Genomic DNA, 26182 nt, shown 5'->3' on the forward strand with positions numbered 1-26182 from the left:
ATGGAGAATCACAGGTTTAGCTGGTGTTCCCTGATTCTGCCACTAAAAAGCCTGTCTCCACTTGCCAAATGCCCAGGTCTCTCTAACTCCCCAAAGGGGATTAGGGAGATCTGTTGCTAAATGGAACTTTAGCAAGGTCCTTGGTGATAGTTCCTTCAGTTTCCTTTCTTTCCTGTTTAAGTGTGCACGGTTTACAGAATCTTAGTTCCCTGACCAGGGATGAACCTGGGCCCACTGGTGAAGACTCAGAGTCCTACCCACTGGACTGCCTTCATTCTCTCCTTCCCAAAGAACATGGCTCTGGGGGGAAAGAGAAAGATGAGGTGATGGCAATTCCAGGTACTCTCCAATACAGTTTACCAAGTTGTACGGTCAGTTCTTCTTTTATTATTATTTTCCCAGCAGTCTCAATGCCCTTTCCTGGGAACAAACTTCCATCATCACCGCTCTGGCTCCCAAAGTCCATCAGGCACAGGGAGGTTCGGATATGGTAGGCCCTAAATGCCTACCCAGCTATTGGGGTTTGGGGGCTTAAATAACAAGAAAACGAGCTTATAAACACAGTTAGATGCAGAGATCTTTGGAAGAAACTTGTGCAAGAGATAGGCCCTAAGGCTTAAGCTTCATTAGCTTCCCGGGAATCAGCCTCTGATCAAACAGGTCTGTATATGTCTAAGCTCCAATTACAGACATATGCTTAGTTCCCATGGGGCTCCTGAGCCTCAGGCTAATCAGAGGACTTGGTTGATTCCCGTGTAAGAGAACCTAAGCATTTAATGGTTGAAGAGGCTTGTCTGCCTTGAAACTGGTAATGGGGGAAGAGCTACAGGCTCCTTGCACATTTAAGATTAGTTTTGACTCTGCACTCACATTCTTACTTATCTTTGAACTCGATTTCTTCAGTGAGTTGAAAGCCTTCGATCTACAAACATGGAACCGCCCACTTAGAGATGATACTAATTATTCCTATTTAATTACATCAATAACAAAATTCAATTAAATTCATACTCTAAAAATCAGAAAAGTAAAATTGCTTTTCAAAATCAGGGTAAAGGCTCTTAAAAAATATAAAATGCTTGCTTGACAAAGAAGACGACTGCAGAGGGTAGTACGTTTGCATTTCTTTTGTATAGCTTCTCGAAATTTTATTTTTCCCACGTAGTTTGTTTCAGGACGTATTAGCGGTGGACTCGGCTTTAGTACAACATTCACTCGACAAATCCAGCTCAGCGTAAGTGAACGGGTCTGTAGTTAGAGGAAGTTACTAAGAGAGTTACTAAATTAGGAGTGAGGGGAAGTTGCTGCTGCTGCTGCTGCTAAGTCACCTCAGTCTTGTCCGACTCTGTGTGACCCCATAGACGGAAGCCCACCAGGCTCCCCCGTCCCTGGGATTCTCCAGGCAAGAACACCAGAGTGGGTTGCCATTTCCTTCTCCAATGTGTGAAAGTGAAAAGTGAAAGTGAAGTCGCTCAGTCGTGTCCGACCCTTAGCGACCCCACGGACTGCAGCCCACCAGGCTCCTCCATCCATGGGATTTTCTAGGCAATAGTACTGGAGTGGCTTGCCATTGGAGGGGAAGTTACCAATTGATTAAAGAGAAAGTTTGTAGAGAACAGCCACGCCCACGAAGAACCTTGACCTAAGATGAAAAGGGTATCTAAGAGGCGTGAGGTGGCTTCCTGATTTGTGCTGGGCCTTGAAGGAAATAGGTGAGGGAAATGTATTAAGAATTATTCCAAGTTGGAGAAAGTCAGTCACTGCCACTTTACACACACAAACACACACACACAGCAAAGGGCTTTCCCACAGCAAACTCGGCACAATCCAAGGGCAAGAGGATTCCACGAAGCTTTCCAGAGTGCTGTATCTTCAAGGGTGCAAAGATGAACAGTGCAGGTCCCCGTTTCCAAAGCAGCGCCACAGGGAAACTGAAGCAAGTCCCGGGTATTCTCGACGCGGCTGAGAAGCGGAGGTGCGGCCTGGAGGAGTCACTGGAATGGATTTTCCGCGCTGGACTTCGAGGTCCGGATGCGCACTCAGTTCTCTGGAAGGCTCTCGCATTGCAGTACAGGGGACGCAGGGGTTTGTTCCCTGGTTCTCAGGGGCCGCCCTGCCTCCCCAGCGCCCCGAAACCCCGCCCCCGCCCCAGGGCGGCTGCGCGGCCAGGGCCGCCCCCCCCCGTCCCCACGTGACATCGCCGTCCCCGCCTCCGCGAAGCGTGAGCAGCCATCACAAGTCCTGGCGGCTGGGCCCCGGCCGGCCTCCCTCCTCCCCCTCGCCGGTGGGGCACCGGTGACAGGCTGGGTTTGTGTTGACCCGTCCCGTCTGGCCCTCGGAGCCGTGGGCCTCTGAGAGCGGGACGAGAAGTTCGGGCCGACCAACCCCGGGGCGGACAGACGGGCCGGCGGGCTGCCCCGCTGACGGCACGGCGGGGGCGGTGCCCAGGGCCGCGCCCCGCCCCTCGCAGGCCAGCGCCCAGAGCCCGCGGCCCGTGCCCGTTTCCAGTATGGCCGCCCGCCGTGCTTGACCCGCGGCCTCTCCGCTTCGACTCCCCGTGGGCGATGCTGAGGCGGAGGCCGTGACTGACACGCTCGCTCACACGCACGCACGGACCCAGACCCGCGTCCGGAGCCCGAGCCCTGGGCCCGGAACCGCTGTCTGCCCCCGGCGCCGCGGCCAGAGCCCGGACCACGGCTCCCGCGCCGCCGCCGCCGCCGCCGCCTAGCCGACAAGGACCGCGCCGGACCTCGCGCGCGGCGGCCCCCGGCCGGCAGGGATGGGGAAGCGGGCCGGAGGAGGGGCCGCGGGGTCCGCCGCCGCCGCCTCCGCGGCCGCCGTGGCCGGTGTGGAGCCCGCGGCCGGCCGCGGCGGGGGCCCGCGGAGCGCGGCCGCCGGCCTCCTGGGAGCGCTGCACCTGGTGCTGACCCTCGTCGTGGCCGCGGCGCGGGCCGAGAAGGAAGGTGGGTGTCAGCCGGCCAGCCTCCCCCGGGCCCGGCCCCGCGACTGTCACCGCGCCTCGCGGAGGCCGCTGCCGGGCTGCGACCGGGGAGGAAGGGCCGCGGCTCGCGGCTCGGAGGGCGGCCGGGCGCGGGGCTCGGTCCGGCGCGAAGTTGCTCGGTCGAGTCGCGTCCCGAGCCGGGAACTCGCTGCTCGGATGCCAACTCGCGGCTTTGACCGCACGGAGTTGCTCTTGTTCTCCGTGATTCTTTCCCCTCGTCTCACCCCCGTCCTCCCCCTGGTCTCCTGTCACTGCCATTTCAAAACTTCCTGAGTTCTCGTATATTCTTGCCACTTGGCCCACTAGGTAGGAGGGGCATATTTTTAGACTTGATTGTTGTTAATAAGCAACTTTCAGGACACTTTTTTTTTGGTTGCGGTTTTAATAACGGCGTGCGAAAAGAGCTCACTTTAAATTGTAAAAATAGCGAGACTGAGGGACAGCTTGCCAAATTTTGCTTTAGATTTGTTTAAACGTTTTTGGAGGAGGAATCTTGTATCTTCAGCTTCCCTCTTCAGTATCGTTTTACATTATTGATGATTGTTTAGCTGACAGTTCTCTAATATTTTTTACACGTCTTAAGATACGTAACTGGGTGTCATTGTTTTTAATGTGAAAGACTTTAAAAACCAGTGTCAAGTTTCTAGCTTGCAAACCTTTACCTGTAACTTACAATTAAGGGCTAAATCTTATTTTTTAGAAAACTCTCGTTAGTATTGTATGACTGTAAACCCGGTGCTTTTCCGGGGTTTAAAATGGTTTTGTAGCCAGCCTAGAAGCTCAGATCTGTAATTTTGTTGGCACTACCTGTTTTTGAACCTGAGGAAATGAGTGACCACAGAGCCTTCATGAAGAAATCACTAAAAGTGAATGGTTTTTAAAAAGCTAAGCAAAATTTGTTAGTTTAGCTTCCGTTTCACACTAAATTGCCACTGCAAGGAAAATAATTTCTTGCCACAGTGAGTTTAGGGTTGACGTTCTACTTTACAACTTAAGTCACTTTTTATTGTTACAGAAGGCAACAGCAAAGCAAATTAATGTTAAAGTGCCAGGTGCTTCAGTTTACTGTTTTTTTGTTGTTGTTCAAAACAGTACAATTAACTCTTAAGCAGTTTGGGTTAACATAGGTGGAAGTTATACAAAGAATTGCTGTCTGTAGAAAGGATTCATCTACAGAGGCAAGATTATTTCTTGAATGAAATATTGCTGTTTTAGGATTAGTCAGGCCTGGGGTTTTCACAGTTCATCTTTGGTTACAGATCTGCAGTTGATTGGTTTTCTTGTGGCCATGGCACCTAGCACAGCCTGGCATGTAGTTGGTGTGTCCAGTAAATCTGAAATGGTACAATAAGTTAAGGTCTCCTTGAGTTTAAAGTAGTGCTTGGTAGGTGTCCTGGTTTTTGTCTTCCTTGGATTACCTTGCACAGGGCCAGGCACACAATAGGCATTTAACGTTTGTTTGAGGGAGTAATTACATTCATGGGTTGTTAACACAGGGAACTAAAATGATTGAGTCCAGTAAAACATTAAGTTTGTATTGTCCTTCTGCTTATTTTTCCAGCAGCCATTTTTTATGCTATTTATTGGTGTTACTTAAGAAAAATCCTTTGTTTGAGAAATGTCAGGCTAATTTATATTTGCTATTTCCCTTTTGTATGATTTATAAGTTTTAGTACATCTCTCTCATACCCATAAATGTAAGGGTCAGGGGAGGAGAATTTGGGCCCCGGTGTAGAAGAATGAAAAGATGGGGTTGAATCAGCCAGTGGTCCTGGCAGAATCAGACACCTTTTGTGGCCTGTGTTGTGTCTATATGAACAATTTGAACAGAGAAATTAGCTATTCAAGATATTGACAGTACTTACGTAGAACATAGGACTCTGCCCATCATAAATGGATCTGGTTCTAATCAAATATTCCAGGAAGATAGCTCCAAAATTGGCCAGTGCTTTCAGTCTCCTTGGTGATCAAATTCTAATAGTTTTTGTTTGAGTAAGTAGGAGAAGTGAGATTGATTTTCTTACATGAATGTGATACCACAAGTTTGGCTCCGTTTGCCCCCCAAAGGGTGCTGTTTTGAGTTTTTTCTCAGCAAATCTGGGCAGATTTCTGAAGGCAGCTGAATTCACTCTGTCCATTTACATCCTGAGGATTTTTGGTGTGGTTTTATTTTGGTAGTATAAACTACCTTAACTTTTTAAAGTTAAGACTTACCTGCAATTTTAATGATGGTTCTCTGGGTATCTCGTATATTAGTATATTTCTATTGCAGCTGAATTTCACTGAAAATCTTCAAAACTAAGTAAAACTCATCATCTTCTAAAGAAAAGCAGCAGAAATTCCTAGATTACCTAATGCAAGTTTCATGTTTGGACCAGGTGTTGTTAATTTTAAGTCAGAAACATGAGACAACCTTTGTCTTAACATCCTGTATGTCTTCAGTTCAGTCACACTCTTTGTGACCCCATGGACCAGGCCTCCCTGTCCATCACGAACTCCCGGAGCCTACTCAAACTCATGTCCATTGAGTCGGTGATGCCATCCAACCATCTCATGCTCTGTCGTTCCCTTCTCCTCCCGCCTTCAGTGTTTCCCAGCATCAGCGTCTATTCCAGAGAGTCAGTTCTTCGCATTGGGTGTCCAAAGTATTGGAGCTTCAGCATCAGTTCAGCGAATATTTAGGATTGATTTTCTTTAGGATTGACTGGTTGGATCTCCTTGCATTCCAAGAGACTCAAGAGTCTTCTCCAACACCACTGTTCAAAAGCATCAATTCTTCAGTGCTCAGCTTTCCTATATATCTTGCTGCTAAGTCACTTCAGTCGTGTCCGACTCTGTGTGACTCCATAGACAGAAGCCCACCAGGCTCCCCCGTCCCTGGGATTCTCCAGGCAAGAACACTGGAGTGGGTTGCCATTTCCTTCTCCAATGTGTGAAAGTGAAAAGTGAAAGTGAAGTCGCTCAGTCGTGTCCGACCCTTAGCGACCCCACAGACTACAGCCCACCAGGCTCCTCCATCCATGGGATTTTCTAGGCAATAGTACTGGAGTGGCTTGCCATTGCCTATATATCTTAGCACTCATACATCTTAACATCTGTCTTCACTGATCTATGAGGGTATGTTTCACTAGTCTAGAGAAAAGGGGATCTTTGAGGATGTTGACGGTGCTCTGTAGTTTGTAAGGACTTTGAAAGAGTTGTCCAAGGTAGAAGTTACTGTAATTATTACAACTTAATTGCTTGTTCTGGATTGCTGGCAGTTTTCCTTGAAGCTCAGATGTAGATATTGAGAAGAGTGAAAATAGGGGGATGGTGTAGTGAAAATATTAAAAATATAGTGAAAATATGTGTGTATATGTTAAACATCTAACATTTAGTAGTATTTTTATTTGTAAGTCAGCCCATTCATTATTACCAACAAATAAAAGCTTTTTAAAAAAGCATCATGCATGTGAAGTTGCCTCAGTTGTGTATGACTCTGTGGCTCTATGGACTGTAGCCCTCCAGGCTCCTATGTCCTTGGGATTTCCCAGGCAAGAATACTGGAGTGGGTTGCCATGCCCTCCTCAAAAAAAGCATCATATATCATCTGTAATATAGTTTCATTGTGAAATGTGTTTGGGGGGCATGGTTCTCTTTTAATATTTTATAAATATAGAGCTACATTTTATGTATCTAGTAAATAGAAAGTTGGGTAAATGTTCAGGAATGTGATTGTTTTAGTCCGCAACAATTTCACATGTTATTATCACTAACTGGCGATTTATGGCAGGGTGAAGTTTGACAGTCTTTCTTTGGAGTTTTAAGTTTGTCTACCAGATACTTTTGTTTCATGCACAAATTTTTGTTTTAAGCTGTGTTTGTGACAGAAGTGCAGAGGGTGGGTACAAAAGCGTTCTGTCTCCAAAACATATGAACAGAAAGTGCTTAGGAATAAAAGCCAGAAGAAAAGAGATTAAAAACCTAATTTGGTGAGGTTTTTTTGTCTTAGATTGTAGATTGAACAGGAGTGGTATTTACTTTCTTTTTATTGAATTTTTACTTTATAATGTAAAAATTTTTTTATGAGTGATTTTCTAAGGAGTGAGATGTTTTCATCCTTTGCATGAGGGTAGAGTGATTACTTTTTAATTTAGAGCCTAGTAAGTAGAATATTCATTCATGTTATTATTTAGTCACTGAGTGTTGTCTGACTCTTGCAACCGCATGGGCTGTAGCCCACCAGGTTCCTATGTCCATGGGATTTCCCAGGCTAGAATAGTGGAGTGGGTTCCCATTTCCTTCACCAGGGGATCTTCCCCACCCAGGGATCAAACCCAGGTCTCTTCCATTGTCAGGAGAATTCTTTATGACTGGGCCACCTGGGAAGCCCATATTCATTCATAGTGCTCCATTAAGGAACTTTCGTCACTTGCTTTTTACTAAAAGCTGTTCATTACTGCCCAGATCTGCACTGGGCAGTAATGAAATACTGTAGTTGAAAACAGTGTGCTCCCTCTTTCTCTTGCTGAGGACTGTTTTCCTCCTCTTTGTGATCCTTGCCACCATCTTCAGAGATCCATGCCCCCCAAAAATCAACTTTTGGGGAGTAGGTGTAAAATCATTAATTTGTTATCATCCAGAGTAGGGTCATAAGCTAAGCTACTCTTGGAGAAAAATGAAATCATTGCCAGTTGCTTGATATTTTATAAGTTCTCCTTCATCTGCCTGTGGCTTGAGCTCTCTGATTGGCCCGTCAGTGGGAGATGCCTTTTTTCTCTGGCTGAGTTTTTCCTTGTCTGTGGTAAGCAGCATCAGGCACTGTCGATCGCTTCTTGGAACTTCTCTCCCTTCATTTCTGTGACTTTGTCCTTCTTGGTCATCACCCTGCCCCGCTCTCAGTCGCTGCTCTCTGGATGCCCGTTGGCTGTCTTCCCTCTCTTGCATGTCTGGCAGCCAGCACACACTGCTTGTGTACAGAGCAGAATTGTCTGATGCCACCTCCAGTTTCCCAGTTTTTATTAACGCTGTGATTATTCTGTCTGCCACGTTGGTCTCGTTTCTGACCACTTACCAAGTGGCATCAGTGTCTGTTAACTTCCTTGGACAGCTTGCCCACAGCCTTCAGGCTGGGGTACTACTGGGGGTACTCACCTCCCAGCTCTCTCCACTTCCCTTCATTCTGCCATCCCTTCTCCAAATTTGTATTCTCTTCGTTCCTCAGCTGTCATTCACTTTGGTGCGTAATCAGGTACTGCCTCCCTGAGCTACCTAAATTCCTTTATGGGGGTCCTTCTTCACCCAGACCAGAATTTCTGTGGGGCAGAACCTCTATCAACGTCTGCAGTGTGGACAGGGCAGGCATTTAGTTTTAAACGGAAGTTTGCCTCGAATAACCTCATCCTCCTGTTCTCATATCTGAGTTCTGGACTTAGAGTCCAGAGTACAGGAAACCTATACTTGAACTTGGATTCAAGTACTATTAGCAGTTCTGCTCTGGTAAGACATAGAGTGACACCACATTTTTCTTCCCTACATATTGCTTTCCCTTGTAACTAAAATGAGTAGCATACACTTATCTAAACCATCACTTTTGTTACTTCTGGATTTTAAGATTTTAGATCCTTGTAAAACCCCAATTTATAGATCATGAAACAGGCACAGAGAAATTAAGGAATGTTTCCAAGGTAACAGAGCCAGTAGACGTTTAAACTCGGGTTCCTTTGCAGGCCATCTCTCCCTTGAGTCAAGCTATTCAATCCTGCTGCTGCTGCTAAGTTGCTTCAGTTGTGTCCGACTCTGTGTGACCGCATAGACGGCAGCCCACCAGGCTCCCCCATCCCTAGGATTCTCCAGGCAAGAACACTGGAGTGGGTTGCCATTTCCTTCTCCAGTGCATGAAAGTGAAGTCGCTCAGTCATATCTGGCTCTTTGCGACCCCAGGGACTGCAGCCTATCAGGCTCCTCTGTCCATGGGATTTTCCAGGCAAGAGTACTGGAGTGGGTTGCCACTGCCTTCTCCGCTATTCAATCCTAAATGGGTATATAAGGTAGTAGGTTTTGTTGTATACCAACTGGTTAGTGAACAGTCCTGGACTTCCCAGTGGTCCAGTGGGTAAGCATCCATCTGCCATTGCAGGGGATAGGGTTCGAGTCCTGGTCCAGGAAGATCCCACACGCTGAGGAACAGCTAAGCCCATGCGCAACAACTATTGAGCCTGTGCTCTAGAGGCTGGGAGCTGCACCTAACTGAAGCCTGTGCACCCAAGAGCTTGTGCTCTCCAACAAGAGAAGCACTGCAATGAGAAGTCAGTGCTCTGCAATGAAGAGTAGCCCCGGCTCACTTCATCTAAAGTCTTCACACAGCAACAAAGACCCAGAGCAGCCAAAAAAATAAAATTAATAAAAATTAAAAAAAAAAAAGAACTGCCAGTTTGTGCAAAACCAGCATGTTAAGTATTCAAGTGAGGTGCAGTTTAAAAAAAAAAGTAAACATCCGTAACACTTTCTATCAACTTCTTAACCATTAAAATGATCATAGGCCATCTGGATTATGCAGATTCTTAAAAATGCACAGGGAAAACCCATGAATGAATAATCCATGTAACACATATTCAATATTGGAAGCCACTGACTCGACTGTTCGCTCTTGATATTTCGGTACCTGGTATATTGCTTAGGTTAAAATTAACATTCCATGTGGACTTCCCTGGTTAAGACTTCGCCTTCCAACACAGGGGTAATGGGCTAGATCCCACATACCTTTCAGCCAAAAAACCAAAACATAACATAGAAGCTGTATTGTAGCAAATTCAATAAAGACTTTAAAAGTGGCCCACATTAAAAAAAAAATCTTCTAAAAAAATGACATTGCATCCTGTGAATTCACAAACTCCTCTTAGTTCTAGATTGGTATGACCAGTTAGTCAAGATGTGTGGATAGTCTCAGAAACTGGACCTGTGTTAAAAGGAAATGGAGGTAATCCAAAGGCTAGTAGTGGCATCAGTTTTTGACAATGGTGAAATCTCGTTCAGACTTTTTTATTTCACCAGACCTTAGTTACAATGTGTGAAATCTAATTCTTTATCCAGGGATTGAACCTGGGCCCTCTGTATTGGGACCATGGAGTCTTAGCCACTGGCCCACCAGGAAAGTCCCTCAGACTTCTGTTAGAAGTCTTAGAAGGGACTCCAGAAGTTCATTCCTGGTGCTTTGTTCATTCTGGTGAAGGGATTTTTTGGATTAGGCAATCATTATCATCTGTAGTAGAACAGTTTTTATTTCATTCCTGTGTGATTTCTTTAGAAAGATATTTAGAAAACTATTATTCTTTGCTTGTTTCATTCTGTTGGATATAGTACTTAGAGCAAAGGTCTGGAAAATGTCTAAGGTGATCCTTGACATGATCTGTCATGATAGAGTGTCAGACCCAGTTTCTTTATTTCCTATATAATTGTGGTTAAAACAACAACAACGCATAAAATTTACCATCCTAACCATGGGGTCGCGGAGAGTCGGACACGACTGAGCGACTGAACTGAACCATTTTAAAGCTCGTAGTTCAGTAATTTTAAGTTAAGTTCACATCAGTGGGCAATTGGTCTCCAGATCTTTTTCATTTTGTGAAACTGGTACTCAGTACCCATTAAACAATAACTCTCAGTTTCTCCCACCCAGCCCCTGGAAGCCACCATTCTACTTTGTTTGTTATGAATTTGACTACTTCAGACACTAGTATCAGTGGAATCATGGAGAATTTGTCTTTTTGTGACTGGCTTAGTTGACTTAGCATGTTGTCTTCAAGGTTCATCATGTCATAGCATGTGACAGGATATCTTCCCTTTTTAAGGCTGATTAATTGTGTGTGTGTGTGTGTGTGTAATTTTTCCATTTTGTTTATCCATTTATCCATCAATGGACGTTGGACATTTGGGTTGCTTCCACTTCTTGGCTGTTCTGAATAATATTGCTGTGAATAGGTGGTCTAATGTCTGAGATCCTGCTTTTAATTCTTTTAGGTATATACCCAGAAGTGGGCTTGCTAGATCATATGATAGTTCTATTTTTAATATATTGAACAACTGCCATACTGGTTTCCATTGCAGCCGTGCACAAAGATTTAGTTTCTTCACATCCTCACCAATACTTGTTCTTTTTTTTTTTTTGGTAATGGCCATCCTAATGTATATGTGGTGATGTCTCATTGTGGTTTTGACTTGCCTTTCTGTAATAATTGATGTTGAGTAGCTTTTCATGCGCTTTTTGGCCACTTCTATATCTTCTTTGTGGAAATAATTGTTCAAGTCCATTGCCCATTTTTTAATTGGGTTATTTTTGTTGAGTTGCAGGAGTTCTCTATATATTCTGGATATTAATCCTTTATCAGTTAGATGATTTGCAGGTATTTTCTCCTATTTTGTAAGTTGCCTTTTAGGATTGTATTCTTCGATGCACAGAATTTTTTATGTCTGACGTAGTCTCATTTATTTATTTTTGCCTTTGTTGCATGTGCTTTTGATACTATTTCCAAGAAAACATTGCCCAGTCCAGTGTCATGAATCTAGTCCCTATTTTCTTATAGGAGTTTTACAGTTTGAGGTTTTAACATTTTGATATTCATTATGAGTTAATTTTTGTCCATGATATAAGAGAAAGGTCCAGATTCATTCTTTTGCACGTGGATGTCCAGTTGTTCCAGCACCGTATGTTGAAGAGACTGTCCTTTCCTTGTTCAGTGGTCCTAAAACCCTTGTATGAAGATCCTATGATCATATACATGAGAGCTTATTCCTGGGTTCTCTGTTCCACCCCATTGATATGTTTATCTCTCTTTTTGCTAGTACCAACCACACTGTTTTGAATACTATGACTGTGTTTTGAAATCAGAAAGTGGGACCTTAACTTTTGTTCTTCTCTTTCAAGATTGGCTGTGGTCATGGGATAATCTTTCCACTTATTTGTGTCCTATTCATTTTCTTTCAGCAGTGTTTTGTAGTTTTCAGTGTACAAGTCTTTCAGTCTCTTGGTTATTAGATTTATTCCTAGATGTTTCATTCTTTTTGATGCTACTGTAAATCAGAGTGTATTGTATGATTAAGAATTGTGAACTTCTAGTTTTTGATAAAAAAAACTATGCTCTGCTTTTGAGACATAACTTCAGTTATTTCCTTAGATTACTTGCCCATAAAATGAAATATATTTTAAGCCTTCTCAAGTTTTAACAATTTGTGGCTATGTTTTTTAATCAGTTATGATTATGAAATGATATGACAGTCTAACTTTGATTCTTAACAACTAATTTTATTCCTGTGTAGTTGCAGTATACATTTGAATCAAAGCATGCCCTAGTAAAAACCCATCTCAGCAGTAAATTTGAGAAATAGCTTAAGCCAACTCTGTTGATACAAATTAATTTGCAGTTTGCACTCATGGTTTAGCACAGGCTCTACTTAGATTTTCTTTGGGGGCAATGAGTATATTGGAGGCAGCAGATTTTCCTAGGGAATTGTTTCTGGTACGAAGATCCTTTCTAAAACTTAACTGTATTATATGAAGAGCTTTGAAATATGGTTTACATTTGTCATTCTAAAATTTTACTTGGTGTCTAAGCAATGTGTGAGAGAGGGCAGTGTGCTTTTCAGACTGGATCACCTTTACTAAACTTTTAGATGTGGCTCTTTTTAAAAAACAAAAAATGTTATTTTTTGCTGTGCTGGGTCTTTGTTACTATTCAGGCTTTTCTCTAGGTGTGGCAAGTAGGGTCTGCTCTCTCCTCATGTTGCATGGGCTTCTCATTGCCGTGGCCTCTCCTTGAGGAGCACAGGCTCTAAGGAGCACAGGCTTCGGGCTTCAGTTGTTGCAGCACATGGGCTCAGTAGTTGCGGCTCCCGGGCTCTAGAGCCATAGACTCAATCGTTGTGGCATACAAGCTTAATTTTGCTCCTGGGCATGTGGGATCCTCCCAGATCAAGGATCAAACCCATGTCTCCTACTCTGGCAGGTGGATTCTTTACCACTGAGCCACCAAGGAAGCCCTGGATCACTTAAAAAATACTTCCATGAGTTGCTGACATGGGCTCGTGTTGAAACATTGCTCCCTGATGCAAATGGAGAGTGGGATAGCAGTTAGCACCGTCAGGAGGTAATGTCTCTTTTCAGGGTTAGCACAGCAGTAGTTATGTTTCACAAGTAAGGAAGTTATTTCATGTTTATAAGTTGATCTCACCACGCTGGGGACTTCTCTTGGGTTATGGCTAGACTCAGAAATAGGTTACTGAGAATAGTGTTGACAAGAGACGAGAGTAAGAAGGGAACAGGCTGGCAATTAAATCTAATTTTATTGGAATCCTAAAGATTCTTGTAAATAGAAATAATTTCTGAAGGTTGTCAATTTCTTCCCGGTTGCATCTGAGTTTATTTATAGTTGTATAGGATCTTGAGCTTCTGGAGGTTAAGGAGTAGGGTCATAGTCCCCCTGGACCTAGCATTTTAAGGAGTTCAACACACTGAGTTCTGACTTGGTAGGAGAAGCAGTAAACCGTAAAGATGGTTCGTAAAGATGAACCAGAATGAAGAAAAAGTATATATGAAATGATAATACTTATACAAGTTTGCCTTACCATTTCAGGAGCATATTAACGTAAGCAGTTATTGCCTGTGATTGGTAATGCCTAGAATTACTTGATGATGATTGCTAATGTTTATCTAGTACTTTCTTTGTGCCAAGCACTGTGCTGATTGCTTTTCAAGCCTTATCCCTTTTAATTCTCACATTTATGCCATGTGGGGACCACCGCAGTTGTTCTTCCTACTTTCCCTAAATCTGTTTGTTCTTGACTACAATTCCTCTGTTGCTGTCAGTACTGCTTGGAGTGGGAAAGAGGTGGTGGTGGTGTGTGTGCTTGTTTGTGATAGTATAAAACAGAATTTTAATCTCCAGTAAAATGAGACAGTATAATATGTAATGGTCATTCTTGTGCATACAACTTAGAGGTCAGTTTGGAAAAATTTTTAATTTCACAAAAAATTTCATGTTGGTTGTAAAAATGAAACATTGTAAAATATGGATGAGTAAATTGAGAAAGGGCTTCCCTCATAGCTCAATTGATAAAGAAACTGCCTGCGATGCAGGAGACCTGGGTTCGATCCCTGGGTCGGGAAGATCCCTTGGAGAAGGAAATGGCAACCCACTCCAGTACTCTTGTCTGGAGAATCCCATGGACAAAGGAGTCTGGCGGGCTATAGTCCATGGCGTCGTAAGAGTTGGACACAATTTAGTGACTACACCATCACCGCCAAATTGAGAAAATTTCTGTAATCTATCAAGTAGAAAGAACCAGTATCAGTCTTGATCTCTCTTCTTTCTCCCCCCCTTTCCTCCCCCTGCTCCCCATTTGAAAAACAGATACTGTCATGTTGTCTTGGAAGTATCACTTGGTACATTTCAACAACACCGTGTGAGGGTGCCAGCTTTCCCACATTAGCTCTTATGTGTGTGTTCAGTCATGTCTGACTCTTTGCAACCCCATGGACTGTGGCCTTCCTGGCTCCTCTGTCCATGGAATTTTCCAGGCGAGAATCCTGGAGTGGGTTAGTTTTCTTCTCCAAGGAATCTTCCTGACCCAGGGATTGAACCTGTGTCTACTGCCTTGGCAGGTGAATGCCACTAGGGAAGCCCTTCTTTAAAGTCCTTGCTCACTTGGCAGTAAAAGATACCCCTTTGTTTAGTTGATTTTTAAATACTGCTAGTGTTTCTTAACCATGGTTATCAGGCTGAATGATGGAGTAGGTGTAAGATGTATGTCAGGTTCAGAGAGGGGAGGGATAGAGCTCCAGCTGAGGTACTAAGGTCACATAGGCTGGAAGTTCTGGGAGACCCATGGCAGGATTCTACTTATGAACGCAAGTTGAAGTGTATCCCAAGAAAGGAATTCTGGGAATAACCATTCCACTGTGCTTGGCAAGGAGATGGGGTAGGAAGAACACACCAGGCTCACTCTGTGAGTTATCTACATTAATGAGCGGGAAGTCCAGAAGAGGTAGAAAGTTAAAAGGTAGAAACAGTGATTCAGAGTGTGACTCTGGTCATCTGCTTTCGGGCTGTGTGAGTGCGGGTAAGTAGAGTTAACCTCTACCTGTCTCAATTTCACCATCTTTAGGATCTGGGTAATTATCTAGATAACAGTACTTCTCTTGTGGAGTTGGACTTTCCAGGTCTCACTAGTGGTAAAGAATCCGTCTGCCAATGTAGGAGTCTAAGAGACGCGAGTTCCATCCCTGGGTCGGGAAGATCCCGTGGAGGAGGGCACAGCAACCCACTCTAGTATTCTTGCCTGGAGAATCCATTGGACAAGAGCCTGGCAGGCTATAGTCCATGGGGTTGCAAAGGGTCAAACATGACTGAAGCAACTTAGCATGCATGCTCATGGAGTTACTGCAGAGATTTACCACGGTACTCGGTGTCAAGCCCTTAGCACAGTGCCCAGCACATTAAAAAAAAAAAAAAATTGACAAGACTGAATACTTTTACAATTTGCTAGCCATTTGTATTTCTTTTCTGTTGTTTGATCACATCTTTGTCAATCTTTCCATTGGTGTTTGAATTTTTCTTTTTGACTGAAATGAACATTTAAGGAGTTCATATTTTTCCCAGTTCTGTTAACATTTGGATATTTGTTTTAATTTTCTATTTATTGTTATTATTTAAAATTTTATTGACCAAATATGTCACTCTTTTCCTTCTTGGTTTCTGCTTTTGTTGTTATGTCTAAAGAGCTCTGCGCATAAAGGTGATAGATTCACCAGTATTATATCTTCATGCTTCTACTTTTAAATGCAGATTTCTATTTCTTCATAGTCTGTTGCTATTAGGGAATCTATTTTTCTCAAATACTTAGTTGTCTTAACACCACTCATTGAATTATACACAGTATTTCCTTTTCATGTAAATTGTATTGCATTCTTGGATCTGTTTCTTGATTTTCTGGTTTTTTTTTTCTTCACAGATATATTTGTATATTTCTGTTTTAAATTTAAGTACTACATCTTTCTGCAACACACCTCCACACTGCCCAGTTTAAATAAAGAGCTGTATCCTGTCCCTGACAGGATAATCACAGAAAACTAATCAAATTGATCACATGGACCACAGCCTTGACTAACTCAGTGAATCTATGAGCCATGCCATGTAGGGCCACCCAAGACAGACGGGTCATGATGGAGAGTTCTGACAAAACGTAGTCTACTGGAGAAGGCAATGGCAAACCACTCCAGTATTCTTGCGTTGAGAACCCCATGAACAATATGAAAAGGCAAAAAGATATGACTCTGAAAGATGAACTCACCAGATCAGTAGCTGCCCAATATGCTGTTGGAGAGGAGGGGAGAGATAACTCCAAAAAGAATGAAAAGACAGAGCAAAAGTGAAAACAATGCCCAGTTGTGGATATGACTGGTAATGCAAGGTCTGATGCTATAAAAAACAATATTGCATAGGAACCTGGAATGTTAGGTCCATGAATCAAGGTAAGTTAGAAGTGGTCAAACAGGACATGGCAAGAGTAACATCAACATTTTAGAAACCAGTGAACTAAATAAAATGGACTGGAATGGGCTAATTTAATTGAGATGACCATTATATCTACAACTGTGGGCAAGAATCCCTTAGATTCAAACAAAAGAGTCCGAAAGGCAGTACTTGGATGCAATCTCAAAAACGATAGAATGATCTCTGTTCGTTTCCAAGGCAGACCATACAGTATGACAGTAATTAAGTCTGTTCTCCAACCAGTAATGCTGAAGAAGCTGAAGTTGAACAGTTCTATGAAGATGTACAAGACCTTCTAGAACTAACACCCAAAAATATGTCCTTTTCATCATAGGGGACTGGAATGCAAAAGTAGGAAGTCAAGAAACACCTGGAGTAACAGGCAAATTTGGCCTTGGCATACAAAATGAAGCAGGGTAAAGGCTAACAGAGTTTTGCTAAGAGAACGCACTGGTCACAGCAAACACCCTCTTCCAGCAGCACAAGAGGAGACTCTACACATGAGCATCACCAGATGGTCAATAACGAAATGAGATTGATTACATTCTTTGCAGCCAGAGATGGAGAAGCTCTATACAGTCAGCAAAAACAAGACTGGGAACTGACTGTGGCTCAGATCATGAACTCCTTATTGCAAATTCAGACTTAAATTGAAGAAAGTAGGGAAAACCACTCGACCATTCAGGTATGACCTACATCAAATCCCTTACGATTATACAGCAATAGTGAGAAATAGATTCAAGGGATTAGACCTGATAGAGTGCCTGAAGAACTATGGACGGAGGTTTGTGACACTGTACAGGAGGCAGTGATCAAGACCATCCCTAAGAAAAAGAAATGCAAAAAGTCAAATTGGTTGTCTGAGGAGGCCTTACAAATAGCTGAGAAAAGAAGAGAAGCAAAAGGCAAAGGAGAAAAGGAAAGAAATACCCATTTGAATGCAGAGTTCCAAAGAATAGCAAGGAGAGATAAGAAAGCCTTCCTCAGTGATCAGTGCAAAGAGATAGAGGAAAACAATGGAATGGGAAAGAGTAGAGATCTCTTCAAGAAAATTAAAGATACCAAGGGGACATTTCATGCAAAGATGGGCTCAGTAAAGGACAGAAACAGTATGGACTTAACAGAAGCAGAAGACATCAAGAAGAGATGGCAAGAATACACAGAAGAACTGTACAAAAAAGATCTTCATGACCCAGATAATCATAGTGGTGTGATCACTCATCTAGAGCTGCTGCTGCTGAGTCACTTCAGTTGTGTCCGACTCTGTGTGACCCCTTAGACGGAAGCCCACCAGGCTCCCCCGTCCCTGGGATTCTCCAGGCAAGAACACTGGAGTGGGTTGCCATTTCCTTCTCCAATGTGTGAAAGTGAAAAGTGAAAGTGAAGTCGCTCAGTCGTGTCCGACCCTTAGCGATCCCACGGACTGCAGCCCACCAGGCTCCTCCATCCATGGGATTTTCTAGGCAAGAGTACTGGAATGGCTTGCCATTGCCTTCTCCGCATCTAGAGCTAGACATCCTTTAATGTGAAGTCAGGTGGGCCTTAGGAAGCATCACTATGAACAAAGCTAGTGGAGGTGATGGAATTCCAATTGAGCTATTTCAAATCTTGAAAGATGATGCTGTGAAAGTGCTGCACTCAATATGCCAGCAAATTTGTACAACTCAGCAGTGGCCACAGGACTGGAAAAGGTCAGTTTTCATTCCAATCCCAGAGAAGAGCAATGCCAAAGAATGCTCAAACTACCGCACAATTGCACTCACACGCTAGCAAAGTAATGTTCAAAATTTTCCAAGCCAGGCTTCAGCAGTACGTGAACCGAGAACTTCTAGATGTTCAAGCTGGATTTAGAAAAGGCAGAGGAACCAGAGATCAAATTGCCAACATCCGTTGGATCATCAAAAAAGCAAGAGAATTCCAGAAAAACATCTGCTTCTGTTTTATTGATTACACCAAAGTGTTTGACTGTGTAGATCACAACAAACTGGAAATTTCTGAAAAGAGATGGAAATACCAGACCACCTTACCTGCCTCCTGAGAAATCTGTATTGCAGGTCAAGAAACAACAGAACCAGACATGGAACAACAGACTGGTTCCAAATTGGGAAAGGAGTATGTCAAGACTGTATATTGTCACCCTGCTTATATAACTTATATGCAGAGTACATCATGTGAAATGTCGGCTGAATGAAGCACAAGCTAAAATCAAGATTGCAGGGAGAAATATCAGTAACCACAGATATGCAGATGACACCACCCTTATGGCAGAAAGTGAAGAGGAACTGAAGAGTGTTTTGATGAAAGTGAAAGAGGAGAGTGATAAAGCTGGCTTAAAACTCAACGTTCAGAAAACCAAGATCATGGCATCCAGTCCCATCACTTCATGGCAAATAGATGGTGAAACAATGGAAAGAGTGAGGGACTTTGTTTTCTTGGGCTCCAGAATCCCTGCAGCCATGAAATTAAAAGACGCTTGCTCCTTGGAAGAAAAACTATGGCCAACCTAGACAGCATGTTAAAAAGCAGAGACATTACTTTACCAACAAAGGTCCATCTAGTCAAAGCTATGGTTTTTCCAGTAGTCATGTATGGATGTGAGAGTTGGACCATAAAGAAAGCTGAGCACCGAAGAATTGATGCTTTTGAACTGTGGTGTTGGAGAAGACTCTTGAGAATCCCTTGGACAGCAAGGAGATCAAACCAGTCAATCGTAAAGGAAGTTAGCCCTGAATATTCGTTGGAAGGACTGATACTGAAGCTTTAATACTTTGGCCATCTCATGAAAAGAGCTGACTCATTGGAAAAGACTCTGATGCTGGGAAAGATTGAAGGCTGGAGAAGGGGACGACAGAGGCTCAGATGGTTGGATGGCATCACCAACTCAATGGACATGAGTTGTTGAGCAGGCTCCGGGCGTTGTTGATGGACAGGGAATGTGTGCTTCATTCCATGGGATTGCAAAAAGTCAGACATGACTGAGCGACTGAACTGAACTAAATTGGTACAGCCACTATGGGAAACAGTTATAGAGGTTCCTCAAAAAGCTAAAAGTAGAGCTGCCATATGATCCAGCAGTTACACTCTTGACTATATATCTGCAGAAAACACTAAATGGAAAAGATACATGTGCCCCAGTATTCATAGCTTCACTATTTACGATAGCCAAGACATGGAAACCACTAATGTCCATCAACAGATGAATGAATAAAAAAGGTGTGTGTGTGTGTATGTATGTGTGAATATGTTAGCAATATTTTGTAGTTTTCAGTGTAAAGGTCTTAAATATCTTTCTTTGGTCAAATGTGTCTCCAAGCATTTCGTATTTTTTATACCATTCTAAATGGTATTATAAATTCTGTTTCTGATTGTTTATTGCTAGAATATAGACATAAAATGATTTTCATATATTAATCTTGTGTTCTTTAATCCTCCTAAAAGACTTATTAGTTCTAATAGGTCTTCTGTAGATTTCATTGTAACTTTCTACATAGATGATTATGTCTGAAAATAAAGGCAGTTCCTCTTTCCCAGTCTGTATACTTTTTATCTTTCTTGCCTGATTGTACTGGTGTAACCTCCAGTGCAATGTTTAATAGAAGGAGTGGAAATCCCTGATGTCTGGTTAGATGAGGGTTTTAACAGGAATGTATGTTGCCTTTATCAAACAGCTTGTTATGTAGCTGTTCGGATTTTGTTTTGTTTTTAATAATACAGTGAATCACTAACCTTGAGTTTCTCAACCTAGACCATGATGTGTTATCCTTATATTATTGGGTTTTTTGGCTAAAATTTTGTTTAGCATTTTTTATGTCTGTAGTCATGAGGAATAGTGTTCTGCGTTTTTTTTTGTAATACCTTTGCTTTTGGTATCAGAGTAATACTGGCCTCGTAGAAATAGTTGAGAGGTATCTTTTCCTTTTTTTTTTTTTTAAAAGAGTCAGCATGGATTGGTGATATTTTCCCCATAGTATGTGGCTACCAATCAAATAATACCATTGAAACTGTCTGGGCCTGGAATTTCTTTCAGTTTTTTTTTTTTTTTTTTTAATCCATAATCTCGACTTTTAAGACACAGGGCTGTTTAGGTTATCTGTTTTTTTCTAGTGAGCTTTGGTAATTAAAATCTTTCATTGATTTTGTCCACTTCATTTTAAGTCATTAGATTTATTGAAAAAGTTGTATGTCATGTCCTCCTATTATTTTTTGAATATTTGTAGAGTCTGCGCTTGTGACACTTCTCTCATTCCTGATGTTTTTAACTTGTGTCTATCTGGCTAAAGTTTATCAATTTCAGTATTCTTGTTAAAAATAGATTTCACCTTTTTTCTCTCTCCATTAATCTTTCATAGTCTATTTCTGCTAAGATTTTATTATTTCCTTTTTTCATCTTCATTACTTCTGGTGTTTAAGGTGGAAACAGATCTTTTTTTGATGTCTTTGGGGATTTACTAGGGATCTTTTTGTTATAACAATACATTGTTACTGTTTTGGTTTTCATTTCAACTGTCAATGATATTTCTTAAAGATCTGCATATGTATGTATGTGCATATACATATATACATTTATTTGTGTATATTTATTTACATTTAGTTTATATAATTAACCTATAGTTACCTTTTCTAGTGATTTTCATTCTTTTGTATATTTTCACCAGGTATCATTTTCTTCTGCTTGAAAGATTTCCTGTAATAGTTCTTGAAGTATATCTGCTAATAATGATTTCTTTGATCTTTGTATGTCTGAAAATGTCCTTACTTTGCTTTTATTTTTAAAACTATTTTTGCTGTGTATAAAATTATAGGCTGAAACGTTTCTTTTCGTACTGTAGAGTGACCTTCGCTTTCTCCTCCTTTGTTGTTTCCCATGAGAACCTTGATGTTCATCTTTTTTTTTCTGCAAAATAATTTTAATACTTTGTGCCTATTGATGTTCCTCTTTATCTTTGTTCCTTTGTATGTAATATTTCTTTTCTTTCGATGAATTTAAGATTTCCTTTTTGTATCTTGTTTTAAGCAGTTTGACTTGGTATCCCTTGGTATAGTTTAGTTTTGTTTTTTCCATGTTTGTTGAATTTCTTGATCCCTGGATTTGTTTTTCATTAAGTTTTGGGGAAATTTCAGGTATTATTTCTTCGAACATTTTTCCTGTCCTTTCTGAGGACTCCAGGTATTCATGCATTAGGCAGCTTGAAGTTGTTCCCACAGCTCACTGTACTGCAGTTTTGTATTTTTCATTGTGTTTCATTTTGGATAGGTACTGTTGCTCTGCCTTCAAGTTCATCGGTCTTTTCTTTTCTGCCTTTTATTCCATCCAGTGTATTTTTCGTCTCATACATAGTAGTTTTCATCTCTAAAAGCGTTTGTCGTTTTTATGTCTTTTACTTTTCTGCTTGTTAACTTTTTGAACATATGGAACACATTTGTAATACTTTTTTTTTTTCTTTTACAATATTATATTGGTTGGTTTTGCCATACATTGACATGAATTCGCCCCAGGTGTACATGAGTTCCCCCTCCTGAACCCCCCTCTCACCTCCCTCCTCGCTTTATCCTCCCTCTGGGTCATCCCCACACACCAGCCCCGAGAATCCTGTAACAACATTGAAACATGTATGTTGTCATATGTGAAACGAATCAGCAGTTCAGGGTCAATGTAATACTTTTTAAATGGTCTTGTCAGCTGATTCTGACATCTATGCCAGTTCTAGGTTGGTTTCAGTTGGTCATTATCCCAGTGGTTCATGTTTTCTTACCTCTTTATGTGCCTGGTAATCTTTAACTGGATGCCAGACATTTCAGATTTTACTTTTTTGGGTGTGGTTTTTTGGATTCTGAGGAGTATTCTTGAAAGAGCTTTGTTCTCTGATGCAGTTAACTTAATTTGGAACAGTTTGTGATCTTTTTGTGGTCTTTCTTTTAAGATTTGCTAGGTGTGTCATGAGCAGTGTTCAGGTTCCAACTGGTCATTTTCCACAGCTGAGGCGAGACCTTCCTGCATCCTCAATGCAGAACCCCATGATGTGTGGTTTTCCAGTTTGACTGGTGGGAGCAGGCACTGTAAGTGGCTCTGTGAGTTGCCCAGCATTGTTTCAGATACTTTTGGGTGGCTCTTTCCCACCTTAGGTGTTGATCCATACTTTACTGAGTATGGAGGGAGACCCTCTGTAGTTCTCTGCGAGGCTGTTTCCTTCCTGGTATAAACTCATAGAGCCCTATGAACTCTCACTGCCTTGGTTTCCTTGGACTTTCATCTCTGTCTTATCAACTCAGAGAGTCTACCAGGCTCTCACAGATTCCTCTTGCTGTGGCCTAGTAACTCAAGGCAGTGAGCTGGGCCAGTCATAGATCTGACCGTGTTTGTTTCCCGTCTCTTAGAGGTTGTCGTTCTCTGTTGACTGATATTTAGGGTCTTTTCAGGTGTTTTATCTGAGTGTTTGGTTGTTTCAGGCAAGAGGGTATGGCTTCTGTGACTCCTTCCTGCCCAGAGATAGAAGTCTAGACATCTGTGTCAGTTACTCTCCAGTGTAGCCAGTATTATTACTTTCAGGTGTTATTTCTAAGCCTGTTACTACAGAAGAAATTTTGATAATTAATGTCAGGTGGCTCAGTGGTGACGAACATGCCTGCCAGTGCAGGAGATGCGGGTTTGATCCCTGGATCAGGAAGATCTGGAGAAGGAAATGCAACCTACTCCAGTATTCTTGTCTTCTCCTCATGGACAGAGGAGTCTGGTGGGATGCAGTCCATTGGGATCACAAGGAGTAATACACAACTTAGCAACTGAACAACAGCAATTAATATCAGATCAGATCATATAGTCAAAGCTATGGTTTTTCCAGTTGTCATGTACAGATGTGAGAGTTGGACCATAAAGAAGGCTGAGTGCCAAAGAATTGATGCTTTTGAACTGTGGTGCTGGAAAAGACTCTGGAGAGTCCTTTGGACAGCAGGGAGATCAAACCAGTCAATCCTAAAGGAAATCAACTCTGAATATTCATTGGAAGGGCTGAAGCTGAAGCTCCAGTGCGTTGGCCAGCTCACGTGAAGAGCTGAATCATTGGAAAAGACCCTGATACTAGGATGGATTGAGGGCAGGAAGAGAAGGGAATGGCAAAGGATGAGATGGTTGGATGGCATCACCGACTCAATGGTCATTGAGTTTGAACTGACTCCAGGAGTTGTTGCTGGACAGGGAAGCCTGATGTGCTGCAGTCCATGGGGTCACAAAGAATTGGATACGACTGAACAACAATGGTGTATTAGTTTCCTGTTGCTGCCGTAACAAATAACCACAATCTTAGTGGCTTAAAAGAACACTAATTATCCTGCAGTTCTGGAGATCAGAAGTCTAAAATGGATACCACAGGTGAAAATCAAGGTGTCGGTAGGTCTGTGTCTTTTCTAGAGGTTCAAGGGGAGAAACTGTTTGCTTGACTTTTCAAGCTTCTTGAAGCCACCACAGACCTTGGCTTCAGCCAGTTCCTCCTTATGCCGCCATCTCTCTGTTCCTCCCTTTTCTGCTTCCCTCTTACAATTTTAAGGATACTGGGCCCACCCAGATAATCCAGAATAACCTTATTATCTTGAACTCAGCTGCTGCTGCTGCTAAGTCACTTCAATCATGTCCGCCTCTGTGTGACTCCATAGACGGAAGCCCACCATCCCTGGGATTCTCCAGGCAAGAACACTGGAGTGGGTTGCCATTTCCTACTCCAATGTGTGAAAGTGAAAAGTGAAATTGAAGTTGCTCAGTCGTGTCCGACCCTTGGCGACCCGACAGGCTGCAGCCTACCAGGCTCCTCCATCCATGGGATTTTCCAGGCACTAGTACTGGAGTGGCTGACTTCATCTTAATTCCGTCTGCAACCATATTCCCTTTTGCTTTGTGATCTAACATATTCACAGTTTCCTGAGTAAGGACATGCGCATCTGGGGCTGGGCAGGGAGTGCATTATTCTCCCTCCTACAGATAGATGGCTTTCAGCATCCTTCTTTGCCTCACACATTTTTCTTTCTTTTTATGGTGAAGAAAAATCTACTAGGGATTTTCTTCTTAACCTACATACATTAAAAAAAAATTATTAGAAATAGTGAATGCCCAGTCATGTCCAACTCTTTGCGACCCCACAGACTGCCGCCCGCCAGGCTCCTCTGTCCATGGGATGCCCCACGCAAGAATACTGGAGTAGGTTGTCACTTCCTTTTCCAGGGAATCTTCCTGACCCAGGAATCAAACCTGCGTCTCCTACATTGGCAGGTGGATTCTTTACCACTAGGTCCACCTGGGAAGAAACAGTGGAATTCCATAAACCTACACTTTTAAAATTGTGTTGTATATAGCTTGTCTACCATACATAATATTTAAAGGTAATTTATTTTAATTTCAGGTACAATTAGTATATTAATTTGTATGGATCCCTTGCTCAAGTTGTGAATTGAGAACTTTTCAGTTCATTGTATGTGGCAATCTATAGAAGCTTCTCAAGTCTGTGAAGTTAATTTCTTACCACAAATGTAATTTTAGGCAGGTGTCAACCTACCTTATACAGCAATGTTTTTTCTCTTAAAATCGTATAATAATATATCTGTCCAACCCCCCACTCCCCGATACACACTTAACACAGTTAACTTCTCGCGATGTTGCTTTTTATCATGCAGAGCAGTCTCAATTGGCTGAACAGTCTGTTCTTCCACCTGGCTGGGTTCTGCCTGGGGTCTGGTGCATGGTAAATAGACAGGATGAAGGCTTTGCAGACAGATAACTTTTCTTCACATATTAGTTTATCATTTACTAGCTGTTTGTATCCTGGGGACAAATTATTTAATTGTGGACTTTTCTCAGCTATAAAATTGGCACACACATGCTTAATAGCGTTGCTAAGGCACTTTATAGAGGCACTCAAATGTTAGTTTTTGATATCTTTCGTACTTTCTTACTTTTTTTTCTTCTTTTTCTACGCTGTTTCCTTTGGCCTTTGTCTCTGTTTTCATCTTCCCACCCCTTTCCCCTATGTACGAAAAAAGAAATTGTGCCTACAGCTTTTGTCTCTTGGGTCAGATCTTAATTCCCTCTTACTGCTTATTGAGCAGTTCCTTGGGGACAAGGGAAGCCCAAGGACACACCCCACAGAAGTGGTGATTTCTTTAAGGTACTGAGTTATATTTTAATGATGTATGCAAATTTTGCATTCCATTTTATGCTAAAAACACCTTTTCGTAAGTGAATGTTCCTAGAAGATGTTTCTTGTTTCCTACTTCTGGTTCACAGCTGTATGTACATTCCTGGGAGCACTTCTTTACTGGCTCCAGCAGAGCTATTATAAAATAATTCTCAGCTAACACAGAGAAAGGAATATTGCCAGGACCTTGGTATGCAGTGGAGTCTCACCTGGACCCTTCTGTTTCCTGCACAACTCACCATTGGGCTAGTCGTGAGGGACTCTGAGTAAAGTTTAGAGAAGTGGGCAATTCTGCATCCCTTACGGTCACATTAGGCAGTCCAGATGTGACTATTGCATGACATACTATTCTGGAAGTGAAGGCATGTGGTGGCCACCAGCTCCATGTGGGAAAAGGCGTTTGGCTTTCAGTTTTGTGGTTCTTTTCTTATAGATTCTTCCTACATCAGTTTCTGTTTTTCTTTAAATTTGAGCAGGTT

The 26182-nt window shown here is 42.3% G+C and overlaps 1 protein-coding gene across 2 annotated transcripts in view; it reads left to right on the top strand.

Moving 5' to 3' along the window:
• Positions 1 to 2290: 2290 nt before the first annotated feature.
• TMEM131 (transmembrane protein 131) overlaps positions 2291 to 26182 on the top strand; it is a 180131-nt gene continuing 156239 nt past the window's right edge. For both annotated transcript variants that reach the window (XM_055400773.2, XM_055400774.2), the window contains exon 1: positions 2291 to 2960. In XM_055400773.2, the coding sequence (XP_055256748.2) occupies positions 2777 to 2960 (184 nt within the window). In that variant the 5' untranslated portion in view covers positions 2291 to 2776. The remainder of the gene's footprint in view (positions 2961 to 26182) is intronic.

This window comes from Moschus berezovskii, chromosome 11 (genome assembly GCF_049115385.1).
Source record: "Moschus berezovskii isolate FMDL1 chromosome 11, NW_MosBer_1.0, whole genome shotgun sequence".
Lineage (NCBI taxonomy): Eukaryota > Metazoa > Chordata > Mammalia > Artiodactyla > Moschidae > Moschus > Moschus berezovskii.